Source organism: Corapipo altera, unplaced genomic scaffold (genome assembly GCF_003945725.1).
Source record: "Corapipo altera isolate COAL_440 unplaced genomic scaffold, ASM394572v1 48b, whole genome shotgun sequence".
NCBI classification, from domain to species: domain Eukaryota; kingdom Metazoa; phylum Chordata; class Aves; order Passeriformes; family Pipridae; genus Corapipo; species Corapipo altera.
The window spans coordinates 15,225,540-15,247,668 of record NW_020884884.1 but is presented as its reverse complement, the minus strand read 5'-3'; the positions used below and the strand labels follow the sequence as shown (position 1 = coordinate 15,247,668).

The 22,129-nt window shown below is 34.9% G+C and overlaps 1 protein-coding gene across 1 annotated transcript in view; it reads left to right on the top strand.

Annotated features, from left to right (window-relative positions):
* The window catches only part of TTC27 (tetratricopeptide repeat domain 27), a 123,447-nt gene that overhangs the window by 14,833 nt on the left and 86,485 nt on the right, over window positions 1-22,129 (top strand). Inside the window, exons 4-8 of the mRNA XM_027641652.1 lie at window positions 98-238; window positions 3,029-3,131; window positions 8,233-8,397; window positions 12,409-12,545; window positions 16,813-16,925. Of these exons, the coding sequence (XP_027497453.1) occupies window positions 98-238; window positions 3,029-3,131; window positions 8,233-8,397; window positions 12,409-12,545; window positions 16,813-16,925 (659 nt within the window). The remainder of the gene's footprint in view (window positions 1-97; window positions 239-3,028; window positions 3,132-8,232; window positions 8,398-12,408; window positions 12,546-16,812; window positions 16,926-22,129) is intronic.

The following is a 22,129-nucleotide window of genomic DNA, read 5'->3' as shown; positions in this document are numbered from 1 at the left end:
TATGTGAATAGTTATTTTTCCTAATTCTATATTACATTATTTGTTTATAAACTTAAATTTCCTGAAACTTGTCCTATTTTTTTTCCTCTTCTTTCAGCCAAAAGCGCTGCATGCAACTATTCTGAAGACGCTAGTTCTAGATGGTGAATCAATCTATACCTTGACTTCTCATCCTATTTTGCTGCTTATAGCCAGGATAATCCTTGTGAGTTTAAGACACAAACTTGCATCTCTCCAGGTAAGAAATATGTGACTAATGACTATGGCTACCTGCTCCTCATTAATTAGTTCTCTCATTCTTTTCTTCGTACCTCATTGAGTCAGTATAACTTCCATTCCTTTACCTGTAGCTCTGAGGTTTTTCATCTAAGAAACAGTTTGGACAAAGTGATTGCAATTAATCACAAGTATCTTTTTCTTAATGATAAACTATTTAGTCACTGTCTTCCCCAAAAGAGAAGAAAGGTGCCTTCATTAGCCGTAAAAATTAGAAAATTTAATAGAAAGCAACTTTCTTAAGACACATACTTTGCGATCTTATTTGACAGGAGGCGAATGCCCTATAGCGCAGCTTACGTATACTCCATCCTTTTTAACAAGCTTTGGGATACTGTGAACCATTACCTTATGAATTGTAAGTCATGAGTTCTATATGAAAAGGAGGTCCTCTCTTCTGTGTGTCATTGTCCTCTACCTCTTCTGCAGGCATCCATGCAAAGGCTGCCTTAAATCTCTGTTCTGCATGCATATTAAAAACAAGAAGATATGATGAAGCGCCTCTGAGAGGGCTTTTGTCTCTGCCTCCTTTGTAGTTCAGCAGCAGGCTGATTGGTAGCAGGAGTCTATGGAACTGAGGGACTTTTAACAGCAACAACTTCTATTTATTGAATTCCAGTTGAACAGAATTTGGCTAGAGATCAAAATGCCACATGGTCCCTCTTTATGCTTGACTGACAACATCCATTCCCAGCTGGGTCTTTGTATGAGTGATGAATTAAACTGTGTGGGAGATGTTGGCTGTACTGCATTTCTGGAAGCCAAGTTCTTCCATCGTTTTCCCTGTTATTCACAGATGAGTGCTGTTGAATTTCAGCAACTGGGTCAGTCAGGGAAACAGAAAATGTACCTGGTATAGAGAATTCCCTTGCTACCTCTGCTAAGAATGACATAATGGGGAGCTTTATTCTATACAGTTGAGGTTCAATTACTTGTGGCTACATCAAGTTTGGATAGTAGTTCAAAGGCAACAACTGATAAAAACTACTTTCATCAACAGGTCACTGTAGCAATTAAAGCTTGCCATTCTTTCTCATTTCAAAGGTTGATTCAAAGGTAGCCTGTTAATGCTTTTTTTCTTTAATATTAGTGATAATAAATTGAAACCAGGATAAAATATATTATCCAAAACATTAATAAAGCCCTGTGTTATTTTAAAATGCTATTGTAGATGGAAGATTAAATGCTTAAAAATAATCTGAAAATTCTCAACTTGGCTACCAAAAACCATTGCTGATAGAATATTGTACAGAGGTCAGCTGACTTATCTGAAACTTTATAAATATATTCTCACTGATTCTAGCATTTTTGAGTGGTAAGTATAAAGTCTCAGGAAATTATATCATTAAGCTGGATACTCAGTTTTTGTGGGAAAATTAATACTTCATTGTATAAAGCTAAACTCAAGTAATTTGAATCTTCTAACTTAAATTGCCTTTAGGTTTCTAAATAAGTGATGAAATGTTGAGATTTGACCTTTTTCACAAAGTCTCTCTGTGTGCTTTTACTCTGTCCAGCTTGATATCAAAAGTCATCTTTCATTGCTTTCTGAAATAGATGCTATTATTCTTTTTGATTGTTCCTTTCTAGAGACATTAGAGTTAGCTACATGTAACTGGTTTAGATGTTTGTGCTTGAATACTGTACAGCCCTTTGGTTGATCTGATATAAGCATACCTGTATAAAAAGTTCAGAAGATAGGTGCCTCTAAAGCAATCAAACATCTATTTCATAGAAAATGATGGGTGTGCTAACCCATGATGGGTAGCAGAATAAATAGTAATCATTAAAGCCTTTGTAGAAGTGTGCTCTACCTTCACAGATTGTAATCATAAATATAGTTTTGAGACTAGAATATTAAAATTATCTTTTCTATGCTTTTTCACCTGTTGCAACTAGAGAGAGGGATAAGAGGCTCTGGGGAACTTATGCTTTGTGTACATAGCTTTCTAAAATCAGGTATTTCCTGAGTTGTGATTCAGCTCTGCCTCCTATAGAATGATTACTTAGTTCAGTAAGGTATTTGCCCTTCTAAAGTTCCACATAAAAACGTTAGTACTTTTGACTGTGATTGTAAGGTGTTCTCATGAGCAATTCTGGTCCTATTCTGACTTTCTTGGTCTTCTTTATACCCCCACCTGAAGAAATAAAAAAAGGTTAAACAGAACACAGAAGGGAAACACTGGATAATCAGAAATACTGAATGATTTACCTACAAACAGTAATTAAATAGTTTAGGGTTCTTCAGGCCAGAAAGATTGCTGAAGAGTGAGATCATGGCTGTCTATTAAAATGCATCTATGTGACACAAAAGAAGATAAGTGAGAAACAGCTGGGTTTTGGGGTTTAGTTTTATTTTAGTCATCTTCTGTTGCAGGAATTAGGAGGTATGAAATCAAAGTAGCAAGCGGCTGCTCCAAAATAAGTGCACACAAGTATTTCTTTTATCTGCTGTTCACAGTGTTTCTTACCAGGTGGTGGTACTAAAGATTTGCAGGGTTCAAAGAGCAGTTAGAGAAATTAACAGAGGGGAAAACCCACCAAACTCTTGGAGTACTGTAGAGCTGCCTGCATAAGTTCATCTTTATGCTAGGTCAGTGCTCGCTTTTTATATAAAAAAGCTATTTTGGACAGGTTTATATTTTTTAGAAACTAGACTTGAATAGACTACAAAATCTGTATCTTAAAACCGCTTTTTTTTTTTTATGATCTGTACTAGTTGTTAGCTTGAAATATCTGTTTTTTCTTTCAGACCTTATCTTGGTGGACTCTAAGATGTGTGAATATTCACCAGCAGTTGTTAGAGGAGAGATCACCTGAGCTATTTACTCTTGCCCAGACCTGTATAAAACAAGGTATATTTCTAATTAGTTCGTTTGTTGGCTTGCAGCATCACTTTTAAGCTATCACAAGTGAGGGGAATTTGTAGGCCTAACTCTCACAACATGATGCTTATCAGACACATATAACTGCAATGAGTAGAGAGGGAATAGGATTAACTTAAATTGACATGGACTTTTATGGCACATACTATTTTTCAGCCTCTAAGATGAAAATAAGAATATGCGATTGTAGACAAAGGTTTTCTTCCTCTGTGTTTAGCACTATTAACTTATCACAAGGTCACTTAAAGCCATTCTGTACAGGTTTCATTTCTTATCTAATTGAGCTTCTTGGAGTTTAAAAAGGAACTGTTCTTTTGAATCTTCACGGTGGTGATAAACTTCCTTTTTTCTATTTTCTCTGTACTCACTTAAGTTTTGAGATTTGTTACCTTCCTGAATTATATGTAGAGAAAATAGACAACATTAAAACTAAATTGCATCATATATATAATATTGATTGTATATTGATATATATTGAATTATGCAGTGTATATATATGTTAAGATACACAAGTCCATGGGACCTGACAAGATTCTCCACCAGTTCTCTCAGGACGTGTGGATGTAAGTGGATAGAAGCCACTATCTATCATATTTGAGAAGTTGTGATAGTCTGGTGAAGTTCCCACTAATTGGAAAAGGGTAATATAACTCTCAGTTTTAAAAAAGGAAATAAGGAAGTCCAGGGAACTACAGACCGGTCAGTCTCATCTCTGTGCCAGGCAGGATCACAGAGCAGATCCTCCTGGAAGCTAAACTAAGACAAATGGAAAATAAGGAGGTGATTGGTGACAGCCAACGTGGCTTCTTCACTAAGGGCAAATCATGCCTGACAAGTTTGGTGGCCTTCTGGGATGGGGTTACAGTGGTAGTGGATGAGGGAAGAACAACTGACATCACCTGCCTGAACTTGTGCAAAGCATTTGAATTGTTGTGCACAACAGCCTTGTCTCTAAACTGAAGAGATGTGGATTTGATGGGTGGACAGCTTGGTGGATTAGGAACTGACTGGATGGTCACACTCAGAGTTGAGGTCAAGGCCTCAATTTCCAACTGGAGACCAGTCATGAGTCCTCAGGTCAATACTGGGACTGGGGCTGCTTAACATCTCTGTCAGCGACAGGGACAGTGGGATCAGGGACACCCTCAGCAAGTTTGCCAACGACACCAAGCTATGTGGTATGGTTGACTTGCTGGAGAGAAGGGGTGCCATCCAGAGGGATGCTACAGCAACTGGTAAAAATGGAAAAAAGAGGCAAATTTTTATGTACATTTGCCCCTCACAGGTAGTTAAATAAAAATTTGTCTTTTGATTCGCAAACCTGAAATTTACAACCAGTTACATTTCAGAAGTTTGCCATTGCATTTAGAGATGAGTTATCATGTATGTTTTACTTTGAAAAAGAAGGCTAATGTCTTAACTCTCCCCTCTCTTACCGCATCTTAATGGAGCTTTTTTGATCTGAACTATATATAGATTCAGGCCACGCAAATTATATGTGAAATATGAAGTGGGTTTTGGTCCTTGAAGAATTTCCAAATAAGCAACAAGGATGTTAGTAGAGTAGTGAAATTGAGCAGAGGATGTTATTGGGTCTTCTACAGTGAAGAAACAACTGACCTAATGCTTTGACTAGATGCTAAAAGGATTGGAACAGAAGGTTTTTGTTGCAATTGAAGTAAAAGTCTTCTTAGCCTGTAACTTTAAAATTTTGTTATTTTATTTAGTTTGATGGTAAAAGCTAACCTTCTTGAGACAAATTGTTGTTGCTTAGTTTTAATGTGGTAAGGCTTAAATATTTATGTGTTAGGTTGTATAGTACTTCTAGAACGGATATACTCCAAATACCAAAAAATTTCTATGCATTTTATATTATGGAATAACTGGTGCTGGTGTACTTTATTCAGGTAAAGAAGGCTAAGGAGATAAGTTTATAATATTTTTTTAAAGAGCTTAAAAAGTGTCAATAACTTTCTGCTCATTTCTAGATATTTTGTTGTACCGAGTGTGTGTTCCGTAGTTGTCCTGCATCAAAGATACTTAGATGCCAGTGGTTTTGCAGTTCTATTCCAGTAGCCCAATTCTTGTTTGATAGAGCAGTTTTACTGTGTTAACTTTGGAGAATGCAGAGCACGTGAAAACACTTTCAGGTTCTGTTAAGTGGATGAAAAGTCTAACAGAGAAATCTGTAACACATTTATGTGACTGTTATTTCTTCTTTGAAATACCTAAATAATTGGAACAAAACTGAAAGAGGAGTAATCAAAGAATTAATTAAAATTCACAGTCTAAATGATACTGGGTAGAGATACCGTAGTTTGCACAACCCTGATCCATGTAGAGGATGCTGCTGCATGTGCACAAATACTAGATAACTACCAAGATGTCTACTAAAAGTGACCTGTTTTGAGATTCTTGGATATGGTTTTCAGAGAAAATGTTGTAAAATACACCTAAATCTGTAGGGAGTTTCTTTTGCTGCCTGCTGCCTCTGACAGTTTGTTTATTTTCTAATTGAAACCATCTGGTATTTCAAACAAGTACCTTCATATTCCATAGAATAAATACTTAATAAACCTTCTAAATAGTCTTTGATTAGGCCATGAATAACCCACTTGCTTGTTCTGCATTGGCTTCTCAAGAAAACTTTGTCTGAGTTGCTAGAGAAAAAGACCTTCAAATTTAGGAGAAATTATCTTTTCTATTTAAAATACATTTTTCCCAAGTGTGAGGTCAATATCATCACCTGAAGAGAAGACAAATGTAATGATTCCCTGCTGTTCTGAAGCAACTGTTATGCAAACCCAATGGGACTCAGCGCAGTTTCCCATCCATTTGGCCCTGAGCCATACACAGTATGGCGTGCCAGAAGGATGTCTTAAGTTTGGGACATCAGTGCTTCTGTGCTGCTACATCAATACTAGTCATGATGTGAAGCTTTTCCCCAAGGTCCTTGAAGTCTCAACTGCCTAAACTTATCAAGCATTGTAAGTAAATTGTACTTAAATAACTAGTGGTAAGACTACTTCCCAGTCTATCACTTGAGTTCACTGTAGCACTGTATATGGCTTTAGCACAAGTAATTTTGTATTTATATCACTGGAACTTGTTGACTATGGAAAATCAAGTAGTACTGTATGATTATAGACTATAATCTTATTTTTTCCTTTGAAATAAAATCAACATAATTCAATTTGAAAGTTGCATTTTTATGTTTCCACATGTACCTGCATGTGCACATTCACTATCTTGTAGGTTTTCTTGCACTGACAACAGCCCTTCAGGACTTCATGGCTCAAACCATGCTGAAGAGTCAATGCAAATCTGTTTGCATTTGTTTAAAACCCTCAGTGCATCTTCACATGCTTCTAATAATACCTCATTGAAAACTCCTTTTTCTTTTTTCCTCATGTAAATAGGATTTTTGTCCTTTGGGAAACCATCAGTGTCATTGTGTATGCATAGAGTGTGAAAAGCATGTAAAAGTGGCAGATAACCCAAGTTATTTACTGATTTTTTTTTAAAATTTTTTCCCACTCTTTTTGTACAAAACCCAAAGATCTGTTAGAAAGGTGGATATTTTATAGACCTGTGGGCATTATTATTTTTTAAAAAATATATATATTTAATGATAAATATGGACAAAAGCATTAAAATCTCACATTGCTTAAATGTGAGGCTGACTTTTGACTAACTTCTTCAGTATTGAGGTAATGTGTTTGAAACAGACTTTGTGGTAAAAGTGATAAAATTGCACATACTTTGTTTTAAAATAGTTGTAATCTCTTGTGGGTTTTCTAAGGATTAAGTCGTAACCTGCTGCATTCCTTATCCTGCTTTAGTTGAAAACCATTGGAGTAATATCTTTAAATTACTAATTTGTGTTCTTTAAATGGAGTCTTTAAATCCAGTCTTTGAGAAAGTTGTTACTAGTGAGGATTTACCCATGCAAACTCTTATTTGCTGAATTAAAAAAGCTGTGTAAAAACTATGTTCAGACTGAATGGCTTTTTATATTAATTGAAAGATTTTGAGGATTAACAAGTACTAAAAAGTCTACGGGGTTTAAACAATACAATCTCTTCAGTCTAGAGCTGACTGCCAATCTCTAAATTCAAAAGTCAGAAACAAATGTTTAAAAAATCCTTGATAATATTATTTTTTTCATATTGTAAGACATTTTGCTAGCATTAATAAAGCTTGTTTGAAAAATTAAGCATCCATTAAGTAACACAGCATCAATGTTAGAATTGGATACCAGTCTTTTTAAGTACTGTGATACTGTGAGCTTTTATGGAATTCTTATCTAAATATTTTCACAAAATACAGAAATAAAGCACAAATCAAAAAACCCACTTCCATTTAAGAATAATTGACATGAATTTTTTTCAACTTAATGGTCTATATTGTACTACATGGAAATATTCCCTTGTCACTTACTATATTTTGATAGAACTTAAATAGACTAGAAATACAAGTGCTTTTATTCCAGATGAAAAAACGTCGTCTTTCCTAAAGACTTCACATCAGTTTACAAAGGTATTTTCTCCCATTCAGAGTGAAAACATGAGCTTTAACACTCAGCAAATCAGTAATTATTAAAAACAAACAAACAAAAACTCCACACACAAACAAAAACACCCAAACAGAAAATGTGTAGAGTCGTAAGCCCTCTTTCAATGCTCAGTCTCCTGTTCAAACTTTCACGTTTGAAGCCTACTGCTTAAGGAGGTGGGTATTACCTCAGTATTTTGTATTCTGAGTTCTTATGTTCTTTAGCAGGTCCAATACAATTATAGTTGCTTATTTTCTGCAGAAGTGGTATTTACAATTCAGCTTTGCTGTAAAATATAAGCAAAGACCGAACTTTTCGTTATTCTGGTAGTAATCCTTAGATGATAAAACTTGAAAAATGCTTTAAACCATACATATCTTTTACACACTGTCAGTGATTTTTAAATGTGTGAAGATGTAAAAAACAACAGACTTTCTCTCATGATACTTTAAATGTATTTTTAAAATATCATTCTTCTGGACTGCATCCTGATCTCTTCTTTTTCTTAACTTGCAGTGACAGAAGCAGAAGCTTTGTTCACAAGTGGTGAAAGCTGGCACTTAGCAGTTCAGTTCCATCTTGAGTGTGCCTATACATTTTTGTTTTACTATGAGTATAAAAAAGCTAAACAATGTTTCAATATGGCTAAAGACATAACAAAACTGCAGATAAACCTCACAGGTAAGTTTTGCTTGTACAGTCTGGATGGTTGCTATGAGGATGGCTTGTTGTTGGGGTTTTTTTACATATCCAAGTAAAAAAGTAACTGCATTTTGAAAAAGCATGATGTTTATCAGGAAGGTCTTATTTGTATTCTAAGAACTAGCATTGCTTGGAAGAGAAATACGACATCTAGTTACAATATCATCCCTAAATGAGTGTCTGAGCAGTTGTGGTATCATGATCCTTCATTCTAGTGTTTCATGTCAAAATCTAAGTCTAGTTGTCTCTGTTGGTGTCATGATGAATATTTTTTGTTCTCATTGTTTGGAGAAGTCTTCCAGGACTGTTGTTATCACAGGAAATAACCAAAGAAATCAGATTTCTGATGAACAGAAATCACAAGGATTCAATTACTATGGAGACTTTATAATCATGTTTTCAGAACCTATTCTTTGGAGTTGGGCATATCAGATTGCTGCACTTGCAACTTCACTTGAAATTACATGTATAGATATGAGATTTTTTGGTCTAGCTGATCCTGCTAGCTAATCAAAATATATAAAATATGCACCTTTTCTGTGTGAGAACTTATAGTTGTGCCTGAGTAGAAATGCAAAAAATCTTTATATAGTTTTTTTCTATAGACTTATTAGTGGAAAGCACTAAGGAACTGAAACTTGCAGCTTCCTTACCCATTTCATCACTGTATGTCACAAGGCTAGTTGTTCCATCATGTCTAGGTTGGAGACACAGCTAACCCTGCTTATACCCTGAGTCAGTTCTAATATTTTAATTAAAAAACCGAGCCAACAAAAAACCAACCAAACAAACCCCAAACACACACAGAAACAAACAAAAAACCCCCAGGGAAACACAAAGCCAAACAAATTTTGTGGTTTACTTTGAAAGATCCACAATGAAAATCTTCTGGCATAATGTTTTGGCATAACTATGAATTGATTATATTCAGTGGTATCTACTTAAAACATGTGAGTAATTTACATATATCTGAAGGAATTCTAAACATTTCAGTTAATTCTACCCTTTTTTCCTGTACACAAAATGAGCTGTGCGTGTCATGTGTTCCGTGTGTGGCATGTACTACCAACTTGGTATTATAAAGTAGTTTTCTTTAAAATTAACCAAACATTTTCTTGTTTTTTATTAAAAACATCAGTACCTATGATGATACTCAAGCTATAAAAATGTAATGAACTGATAACAAGTGAGGTCAAAGAGACAGGGGGCTATTCGCTGCTATTCCTCAGCTTACATGTTGGATTTTTTTTTTCCTTTAAAGGACATCTTTAGATTTTGGATTAATAGTTTCCTTAAATCTAATTTAGAAAAAAACTCTTGAAGGAGAAAAAAAAAGATTGGATGCAGTGGAATTATTTATATTTTTGATTACTTTACCAAGAGGTTATGCTAGTCCTAGAGAAAGATTGTGGTGATATAGTATCTTGGAAAAATGTTGTGAAACTCCTAAATGGTCTGTGGTTTATCTTCATAAATCTATTAGAATAGTTATGAGGGATTTCTAACCTGAAGGCAAATGAATTGAACTGAGCATGTGGGAATTGTTGGCATTCTAGACAAATTCATTTGACATGCATGTTTGGGCTAAATGGGAGGAATGTTACATCATCCGAAAAGACTTTGCTTTAATGTAAAAATTCAATCTCTAGCAAAGACATTTTTAAGGCTTTTGGAAGAAATTTCCTTTTTAGGAAAGGGTTTTAAGAGGTTTATATGCATTAATGGCTGTAATCCTTACTAGTTGAATATTTTATTACAGCATGGAAACACATTGTTCTTAAGCAGAGATTTCAGGAACAGTATTTTCCAAAGTTATTTTAGAAATATGTGAATAAATCATACTTGGTTTGTGTACTTTTTTTTTAAGTCCCAGTAATGCAAATATATGCTGTATTCATCATTTATTAAAAAGCATCCTTATATCCCTCACAATGATATAAATAACTCCATAAAATAAATAACTCCATAAAACAATTTCCAGTATAAGAGAACACTGTGATCCTTCTTGCATATAAATTTAATGAATTGAAGGGTAGTAATCCAAATAAATTTATGATAACAGATCTGGAGGATTAATGATGCTGAACTCTGAGAGCTGCATGTTGTCTGCTTATTGTTTTCATGACCAGTAATACATCTCTGGGAACTTTTAGTATGGAACAGAAAGTAAAGTTTCTGTGTAGATTCCTTCTCTTTTGTGAGAATATATCATAGAATCATTGAATATTCACAATTGGAAGGGACCTTGAACATCATCTAGTCCCAACCCTACTGCCATGGGCAGGGACACCTCCCACTATACCAGGTTGCTCAAGGCCTTATCCAACCTGCCTTTCAACACTGCCATATTTGGTGGTATAAACGAATCCAATTTTTTCCTCAGCTTAAACACATGATAGAAAAATAGTAAAAATAGTGTTTTGTCCCTGTAATAGCAAGGAATTCTTAGCTTAAAAAAATGGGATGGAAGATGTATGCATATCAGTGCATAAACAAATCAAAATTTCTAGGTGGTAGCAAACAATTTTATTGGTAACCAGAATAACTTTGCAAGTGTTTTATTTGGCTGTTTAGGCAGTAAACATGATAGGAAATTAATTACAGCATAGTGATTTTCAAGCAATATTAAAATTGAATATTGAGTGCTACTGTGTGAAATTAGTATGAATCATTACCCAGTATTTCTCTCTGTGTGTCTCTTCTCTGCAGATTTTAAGATGATATTTTTAGAACCTTTTTCATTTCTTCATAAAGTCTTAATACAGGGCTTTCCCAGTAAAAGCGGTAATTGGCAGAAAAGGAGAAATCAGTTTAATTTCTGGGTTCTTTACTAGTCTCTTTTCACTTTCAGTAAGAAAAGTGGGTGATTGCTATTTCAGTGCCTCTGCCAAGTGATTCTTACAGACGATGGCCTCATCTTCAGGACATTGTGACATGAGCAGTCAATCATCTTCACCTCATAGATTTCATATACTGAAAGTTTTTCAAAATTATAATCAAAATACAAACTTTACTTAATCTAAATTAGTTCTGCAAAAGCAGCAGTGGATTAGCATCATTCCTCCATTTCTGTTATTTGACTTTCACAGTTCACACTCTCTGAGCATTTTATCACAGTAATAATAAACAAATTTTAGAGAGTAATTTTTAGCTCCATTTTGGCTCTGGTTAAAATTCTGTTATTTTAAGTTACTGTCCTGAACTTATTTTTTGATTTCTCTGATTGCATTTCACAAACAAGTTGCTAACAGAGGAAGAACAGACATGTTTTTCTTTACAATTTGCTATAAATATCAAATGCTTCCCTAAAAACTAATAAAAATTGTCATAGAGTCTAGTAAAGAACTAAAGAAACAACATACAAGAATTTACATTGTGCATTCTGAATATTGATTAATTCGTTATACAGCCTTCATTGGTTCACTGTTCCACTCACTCCTAATATTACTTTCATAGTATCTTCTCTGCCATATTATGGTAATGTCGTGTCTGTGATCCTTCTTCAAAGACCTAAGTCTTCAAATGAAGATTTGAAATATTTCAAATGGTGGCCTGAAAGATATGATGGGATTTTCATTTGCCTAAATGTCTCCATGTAGTCATGAACTTTTAGCAATCAAATGGAAAAACTGAAAAATTGTTTTTGGTTTACTGCTTGGGAATAAGCACGGAACTGATGAAACTTGATGACTGTGAGCTTTCAATATGCTAGGTTATGAGGAATTTAACTAAAAAGCAGCTTTGCAAGAGCTATATAGCTGTGTTTGCATGTTTGTAACGTATTTCTTTGTATGTCTTCGCTAGCACTGAGAACACATGTAGTTCGCTGAAAGAGATCAAGCAGAGTTAAACCACTGCTAAATTTCATAGGTTAATTCTCGGTGTATTTCTATCTTTTGTTTGGGTTTTTTTTGTGAGCAACTTTCTCATATATTATCAGATTACTGATAACATTTTTAGTGTTCATTAATGTAAACATACTTTCTGTAGGTGCTCTGGGGAAGAGAACACGGTTTCAAGAGAAATATGTTGCACAGCTTATTTTGGATGTCCAAAGAACAGATGAATTCATCCTTCCTCACAGTGAACTAAGTCCTGCTCCAACACCTCTAGAAAGCTTAACAATAGTATGTATCTGAGAAGAATTGCTTTAATTTCTTAAAATGTTCTGAAGCTTTTCTTGGGTGTCTGCAAGGGAAAAAAGAGTGTCACGTTTAGGAGAAACTTACTTGGGATTTCTGAAAGTTTGTGGAAAAGCTGTTGGGCAGTAATTTGCCTAATATTAAAGGACATGGGGTAAAACAACATATGAACATCTGCAAGACAGATGTGGCTACTCAACTAAAAGCATGTTTGAAAATATGGTCCTCTACAGTTTATGAATTAATTTTTAGTGACTAAGAATGATGGAACTAGGAAAACAGGTGAGAGGCAGATTTTCAAAATAACCTGCAAGGCATCACAGAAATGCATAGATCCCTATGGGCTGACAGATGTATTCAGTTACAGTGCAGAGATGGGAAATTGGTCTAGTTATTCCTATGGCATGAATTATGTGACTCAGTCCTCCTGATCTTAAGGGTATGTATGATGACTTCAATTATAAATTGCTCAAGAACCACTGAATTGTTTTAGGATGGCAGTTTTCCTTCATAAGGACGTTTAAAGTTATTTCACCTCTTTAAAGAAGTCAGAGATAAATTGAGGCATTATGGTCCAAAGTTTATACTTCTAATTGGAAAGACTTTATTAAAAAAAGTACCTTGCTAGACTTCCAGGTCAAGTGGGGCTCTTAAGCAAAAAAAGTTGACAATACTTCTAAACTGAGTACATAAATATGTTAGGAGACTATCCTAGATTTTTTTTTGTTTGTCCATTAGTATGTCCTTAGTGTGGCATTTGATTTAATGGAAAGAGGTTGATTACACATATGTAACAACTTACACTTATGACAGAACTATATATAGCAACCCATTATAGGATAGTGAGAGCTCAGGGGAGGCTGCTTGGTGAATGACTAACTCAATTGTTGACTTCAGGTACAACTTACCTAGAACTCAATGAGAGGATACATTGTTCTCAGAATCCCTAACTGGGGTATTTTATGACTGTTTTTTTCCAGTTGCCACTTTCTCTGAAGAATTTGCCTTTGTAGTCTACTTCTAATAGGGACTTAATTTGGAATAAAATAATTACATCATTTCAATAAAAGTGACAACACTGTTTTAGGCTGTAGATATAACCAAGAATGAAATGTTTTGCTAATCGAGTACTGTGTCCTTTTAGTGAACACAGAGCTTCTGAAGCAAGTTTAACAGAGAGTTTGAGAAAGAAAACTGGGGTATTTGGAACCTTTAAAAATTAGTTATGCTATGTTATCTACTAAAATTTTACTGAATGTAGCTTGAAAATAATGCTAGAGAAAGTAAGGATATCCACTCTTTTGGAAAAGCAAAAACATGGTGCTGGAAACGAGTTGAGAGGTTTTGGCTGCAGGGAGGGAGTTGAGTTTTGTGCAAGTCTGAGTGCTGTGGCATATAATTCTGTCATAGGTTAGTCAGGCTCCCCATTAAAAAAAAGTTGGGCTTTTTGTTCCCACAGCCTATTTCTGGGGGAAGAAAAATTACAGCCTTTTATTTCTGCATCTTGTGTTGGAACTGTGTGCTGATTTGAGGAAAACCTGAGGTATTTCAAGTTCAGGCACTTCATTGTCTTGTGAAGGTTTTGTCACAGGTATTAGACCAGTTTTGCCTAAGTAGATTCTTCAATTCATGTGTGCACTGAATTACCAATTAAAGTATCAAAGCACAACTTATTAATATAATTTGTCAGTGTAGTGTAATTAACTTAAACAGTGAATCCTAGCATTTCTTTTGCTGAGTCTGATCTCAAATTTGTCGACCTTGACTATATCTTGAAGTTCTTTTAGCTAAAATTGGAGGTAATGCTATTTGCCTTCTGCCAAAACCGACCAAGATCATCCTGGCATCCCCTCTTAACTTTAGGGAGGATGCTTGTTATATTCTTTTAAAAGACTGTTCATGGCAAATGCATAGAAACCAAGTCTTCTCAGGTGCTGAGAACCTCCAGAGAATTAACGTATACATATGGAAAGCTAAAATACCTGTGATCATGCTGCAAAATTGTAATAGGGAAATTTTCTTCCAAATCTCTCCAGTGTTCTTATTTTACATGTGCCATTTGCAGATAAAGGAAAATACTCTACTTGTCTCAAGATAGGATTTGTCCTGGATGAGTGGAAAAATTTGTAAGAGAATTATAACTCTGACAGTTTGGAAAAAGGCCAACTTGAGACTGGTCACACCTAATTTTCAACTCCTGTTTTGCAGTGCTTACTTCTGTGGTCCTAAAGTTCTTGCCCTACTCTTTTTTGTAGGAAGATCAAAAAAGTTATTTTGCTATTAAGTGGCAAGTAATTTAATTCCATTAAAATAGAATCAAAATAATAATGTGTCCAATTGTTGGACTGGTAGCTGGACTGATTTCAGGTCAAAGGCTTTGTGCTTCCCTCTGGTGCTCAGCAATTATGTTATTTCAGATGGCACTGGAAGGAAAACTATTTGCATTTGAAAATAAGTATTTGAGATTGTGAATCCAAAACTTTGCTCCCAGGTCAGTTTCTCCGAAAGGAAAGCCTCAGGCTTGAGGTGATGCATAAGGACTCTTAATAAGAAGTGGCATGTTAAAATAGTTTGATTAGTTTTAAAAAATTCAGAGCTGTTTTTATGTTTTGGAGGAATTAGGAACTTTTTTAAATCTAGGAATGGAAATCATGCTTAAAACTCTGGCATACAATTGCACTAAAATTCAGGGAATTGATATTCTGATGAAGCTAAAGCAATTAGTGCTGTTTGTACTGGTTAGATTTTAAACATTATGTAGATGTGAAGGTGGAAATTTTTAACTGATTGCCATGTAAATTAAATTGTAACTTACGTTGCACCTAATGAAGTGGTATCATTATACTAGTTCTAAAACAGTTTTTGTCTGGAAGTGGTAGATAATCCTTATATATGCTAATGTAGTAAGAGAAGAAAATTATGGTAATCAATATGCAAGACTGCTAATATCTTCTTTACCTCTTAAATAAAATAAGCTTATTTTCTTCACATTCTCTGTCAAATCACAGTTTAGTTTCCTTTATATAGTGATAAAATACTGGTGATGAATGCAGATAACCCACTTCAAAGCATTCCTGTTTGCTCTTTGTTCTTCCGTGGACATTCATTTTGAGCTTGCCAATGGAAGATATGAATGAGAAGCAGCTACTATTAGGACACTGAAGGGAAATTAATAGGAAATTTGGAAGACTGTTAGTATAAATCCATTGTCTGTTTTTAATAGATTCTAAAAACTACTACTGGTAACTAAAAAACAGTAGTATGATAATTGATTTCAGGACCAATTGTTTTGTTTGGTGGTTTTGGTTTTTTTTTTTTGTATTTTTTGTTTTTCAAGAGAAACAGTATTACAGCTACCCCGTCTTTGCTTGCAGCCAAAGGAATCTTTCGTTGTTTCCAAGCAAATACAAATCCTATGAACATAGTAATTTACACTTTTCAGCCATAGATTTTATTACTTTCTCCTTTAAAGTTAGGTGACAGACAATGAACTTCAGGTAGCATACTTTTTTGTAAAAGTTAAATTAAATACTCTTTAAATAAAAAGTGTGTTCCAGAGGAAGTTTTATGGAAATTCATAACTACTTGTGCAGGAGCAAACGTTTTCAGAATACCCCTTCTTGCCTTTGCCAGTATAAAGTATCTGGAGGTGCTGGCTTGGTGAAGATTTTTCAGGCTGTGTTTTTTTAATATCAAACTCCTTTTAAAAAGAAAAAAATCTTCTGTGTAAGGTGTATACCTGTACTGGCAGAAGGTATGCTTTATGTACTTGGGCTTTGCTGATACTTAAAAAGAAATTCTTAGATTCCCAGAGGTCCATGGTTGCTAGCCTGAGAGCCTGAATTAATGACCATAACAATAATCTGTTTCAGTTTGTCTGTGTATACATGTAATAGAGGATGAAATTGTTGATAATTCTATAAGCAACAGTTCGAGAAGGAAAACTGCCTTCAGCCCTTGTTTAAATAGAAAATCAATATTAGGTAACCTTAGAGTTGCTCTGAATGCTGTTCTTTCTGCATGAGAATCAGTATATTTGTAGCAAAAGTGTGTTGGATGATACTTCCTTGTAGTGGCTTCATTATTTAGTTATTCTATCATAATTCTGGTTGGTAGATTACTTTCCCCTCTCTCTTTCTGTAATGGTAGTATTATCCTTTTTCAAACAAATCTATCTTTTTCATATTTTGAAGGCATAAATTTCTCTGTAACTGTTTTTATCTATTTTAAAATATTTTTTCTCTTCCAACAGAATTGTGATTTAAATGATGACACAGTGCTTAATGAGATAAAATTAGCAGATGCTGATCAGTACCAGATACCTGATTTGTGTGCAGAAGAGCTTGCTGTAATCCTTGGAATATGGTAAGTTAGTATAAACTAACTTAGTTTAGTTACTTTAAAAAAAAAACAACTGCATGAATCATTGTGACAATGAAATAATGAAATGATGAGCTGATGGGACTTTATTCCTTTCCTTATTATATAGTCTGACTAAAATGCTAAAAGATTTGCACCATATGTGGATAGCATTTTCAGTCATCTCAGTGTGAACATTAGTGTCCAGTTCAGAATTTCAGCAATATTTCATTAATTGCTGTATTGTTGTTTTATGTTTAAAAAGCATTATATTCTTTGTGCCTCAGATTAGTTTTGTTTCAAATGTCAGCTGTGATTAGCTAGCTTATAGTGATGGCACTTTGGTAGATTTTGGAAACATACTTCAGATTCTGCAACTGTCAGCTTCCTATGAGGATCAACCACCAAGAAAGACACTGCTGTACTATTCAGTCAAATGGGAATACTTGTATAAATTGAGTGTCCATTGCTAGTTATAAGCTATAGTGCAAAGTCCTCGTGGTTGTGCACCTCCGTTTTTTTTATTTTCGTGGCTTTCAGAAATTATATGGTATGTGGATTCTGGAAATAGCACAGAATAACAAAGGGCAACTTGAGACTTGAGGATCGTAACCTGGCTGCTGCTGAATATTCTCATTTTTCTAATAGAGAATATTATTTTCTATGACATAGTAGTCATATAGTCAATGACAGTTATCCTGCAATTTTTTTTGTGTGATTTGTTCCAGAAGTTATAGTATGTAAAAGTAACGTATAGTCAATTGGTGTCTTCGATGCAACATTCATCATAAGGATTCTCAAAGCACTTTTGTGATATATGAGTTGCAAAATGATGTAATCTGCAGTACTGCTTGGATATCTTGCCCAGGTCAGAAGGCGGCCAGGAGCTGAACAATGGGTGAATCCTGCTTCTTAGGTCAGCAAAATCCTAGTGAGAAAATTCAGTGGCATAAACTGACAATGCAGCTTTTGACAGTTGTTCCTTTGTGATGTGGGAGTTTGTTTGTTCTGTAGTATATCTTATAATATTTCTCTTTCTGACTCTCCCCACTTGGCAAAATTTTCAGATACTTTTCCCCTTCTTGTCCATAAAGTGAGGTGGAAGTCAATAATGTAGATAAGATTGTTGCCTTTCATATGCCCACTTCTGAGACCAGCTTTTTGAAGAGCCAGATGCTTGCTTGGCTGTGTATTTCCAGTCAGATGTGAAGTTGCATGTCTGTGCTTTCAGCTATGCCCTTTAATCAGGAATTCATGAGTGGAGTATGTGCTGTGGCTTCATATTTTCTTAATTCCTCAAGTCTTAAACTTGTTTCAAGGCCAAATCTAGATCCAGTTTGAGGATCAAGGAGTGAACAGTGAATTGACATATATTCTTAGCCCAGACACTTTAGTTTTTCACACTGACTGAAGTCAAGGCAAAGCCTTCCCCTTCCTGAGGAGCATTTTCATGAACGCTTTATTTTTAACACAGTATTGTCTTATATTCAGATTATCCTTCACTTCATCAGATTATCCCACACTTCTGAAGAAAATTTTAATTTGCCTATTGTTCTTTTTTCTTTTTTTCCTTTTTTTTTTTTAAAGGGTAGAATTTGAATTTTACATTGGCTAGCTGCACAGTGAGTTTCTTGATAACAGTATGTCACTTAGAAACTACCACTGTCATGCTCTGAATAGTGGCTAGAAACCGTATTGACTGCCAGCTGTGTGTGTACGTTATAATCCAAGTGGTATGGGAGTTTGCAGGACTCAAGGCAAGAAGAAAATGAAGCAAACCGACCAAACAAAATCCAGTGTTGCTTCTGTATAGGAATAGTAAATGCCATTCAATGGGTGGGGTAATGTTAAGTAACTGAAATAGTTTCACTCAGAGATGGAGACAAGATTTGATATCCAGCCATGTTGCAGAAAGGTTAGTAGGATGCCAGCTTTGAGAACTGTTCTTGTGCCTGAGTGGAGTTTAGGCTTGGATTGCTGGCTGTACCCTTGGTGTCTATGCCAGCTATTGGTATATCACTTTGCAAGGAAGCCATATACATGTTAAAGCACTTAGCATTGGCTTTTTAGCAAAACATTCTTCTCAAGCCTTAGGTGTAACAGATTCTGTGCTTCTCTTTCATGAGTGAGGACTTCAGTTCAGTAGAGTAAATGCTTCCTTTTATAGTTAGTGAGTTGACTTCAGAATTCCTATAAGTTTCCAGAGCAGTTCTGACTATACTTTAAGGTGGTGTTAGACCTGAACTGGTGACTTCTATTGTTGACTGCCATTGTCAGCAGTGGATTTTTTTCCTAAGGCAAATACACTTTCAGACACTGATCTGGTTTGGTAGAGAAAGGCAGCCTGCAAATAAAGAAAAAAAGTAAATGTAAGCAAATTTTTTTCCTATGCATTTCGTTCTGCTTGCTAATATTTGTTTTACAGCAAATGTCACAAAAATGCCCCTTAATTCAACTAAGATTTTTATATCTAAATAATGTTAAGTCAAAATCAGCAACATGCGGAAATGCTTGTGGACAGCAGAACAAACTGAAAATTGTCACAAGTTCTGAAAAATATATCATGACAATTATGTAGGATACTATGGAATTCCCTGAATATAGATAATGTTTCCTGCTGTAAAATAAATTTCATTTTGAGTAGGTTGCAATGATTAAATGGCTAAACAGAGTGCTATTACAGTAGCAGTGCAAACATTTTTATCTCCCCCTCCCCAATAACATTTTAAGATGATATAAAATATTTTTAAAGGTTGGAAATATCTCGTACCAGCTGTCTTGACAAAAATTCAAGCAACTTCTCATGCAGTATGCTTAAGCCTGTTTGTAAATAACATATATAAGCCTGAATCAATTAGATATTTCTTTAAAAACTTCTCTTTGTTACACTGATTTTAGGAAAGAACTGGTTTATCAGTAATCCATTTATATTAAAAAAACTAGCAAAGGTAACTGTACCCAGCCAGTTCTTTGTGGTATCTGTAATTTGAGGCAGTTTTCCTTTAAAATGTTTGGCTATCCTATTTCTTCTCTACAAATTCCTTTTCTTCCAAATACTATTTGCAGAACTAAATGTAAAAGAAAACATTTACCTCTTATGATAATGAAATTTTAGTTAAAACAAAATGTAGAGGGAGGGGAAGAAGCACCCCAGTCTGCCTTGCTTACACAAAGGCCTCCTATTTCACTCTAATCAGATTTTGTAGTTACTGTATAGGAAGAAAGTGTCTAGAGGTGTCTTCAAATGGTCTCACTGCAGTAGTAATGAAATCTAAAGGAAATATTAAAAGAAAGTCCCAGGGGTGCAAAAATATCACTTGGCTTGTTTCGCTTTTTTGATATCTTAAATGAAAATAATTAGTCATGATGGTATAAAATTTACTTTATAGTCAGGCCTTAAGACTGTGGCCAAAACTTTGTATAGAGCCTCAAGTCAAACTTTCAGAGGCTGATGGAAAAATACATTAAAGTTTCAATCTAAAGGGAAGAAAATCCCTCCTCATCACTTGAATCACCATTTTTTAAAAGGGGAAAGCTTTTAGAAATTAGTTACAGCTATAGAAAAGTCTAAGAAAGCAAAGAGAAATATCTCACTGCTGGTTGTTTCTTCATCTTTTACTATCTCTCAGGGATCAGTAGTATGTTATACTGGAGGGTACCTCAGTGCAGTCAAAGGCTGTGCACCAGGCTTCAACCGGTAAGGAATTAGGAAGCCTAACTTCTATTTTACAGTAGTACATTGTTTAATAATCTGTTGTATAGTTTACTTGATGAGCTATAGAAGTGTACTTGAAGCAACTGCATAAGCACTAAATAGCATTAAGACTAAAGGATTTTTAACAAAGTTACCAAACATGAGCTTTTGAATCAATTGAGTAATTATATAAAAAAAAATATATAAAAGCCCAGTATACGTGTTGGCAATGGAAACCTCTTGAGTAAACTTGAGTAGGTGAAACAGGAAAACATTTAGCTACTTGAAATTTGAGAATCTAATCACAGCTGTGTGTTTGTTCTCTACTCAGTGGAGAAATCAGCACCTGCAGAGTGTGATTCATTTAACTTCAGGCTATTATTTTACAATGGATTGAATCCCTCCCTGAATTTATCTGTATTTTTGCATGGATTCTGAAGGAAGCACAGGCAGGTAGCTAGATTAAAGGCCTACATTTGCATGAGTAAAGTTAGATATGATGGATCCTGTGGTTATTAATGCCAGAGCTGACACACGTCTCATGAAAGTAAAAGGTATGACATGAAATCTTGGACAGCTTTGAAGGTGTGATGAAGGTTTTTCTGTTAAATACTTTTTGACACTCTGGTTAATCTTTACAAACATATCATGTAAGTAAAAATTATTTTTTTTAAACAAACCAATTCCAGGTGCCAGACAATATAGTGATCTCACAATGATCACTTTATGGCTGTTCAAAATAATTGCTACAAAATATATTCTTGTGCATTAGTACATAAAACTGTATGAAGAGATTCCACTGGGAAAATGAACTTCTATTCAGAATGCTCACATAAAAAACATTAGTCGCTTGAAGTACCTTTGTGAGACTTTGAAAATCCTTGTAAAGTGATCAGTTTGTTGAGTCTGGCTCTTTTTCATTCACAAAATTAACACAGCTGGTAAAGCTGCATAGAAATACGGCAAATACTCGTAAAATACCTATGTGGAAAGACTGACCCATCTATTCTTCACAGTGTATCTCATGCTGGTTAACTGTAGTTTTAAGCAGTTACCTGAGGAACCTGAAATTGTATTGTCTGCACTTGCAGAGGTAATGTGCCATAAGCAAGCAAAAACTCAGCAATTATCTGCATCCATCTGACTTTATACTCTGACTTCAAGATTGACTGTGAGAAGATACCTAAAGGTGAATAATAACAGAGCAAATTTGTGTTGCTCCCTTCTCCCTAATACCTCCCCAGCCTCTGACCAGTGATTTCCTGAGCCTAATCCGACTTGTTTGCATTGCAGCCCTCAATGGATCTCTCAAATGTTTGCCATCTTTCATTAAGACCACATAAATTTCTTGCATTAGTAGCATCTTTTGGCAAAGGTGTCTGTCTAAATATTTTGTCTGCTGTTCAAAAAAACCTCCTTCAGGTAGTTTTAGTTGCCAGTAGCTTAATTTAGTGATTTCACTCTCTTACTTCCTGACAATTTTGAGAACATTTGCAATGTCCCTCTTTGATTAGAC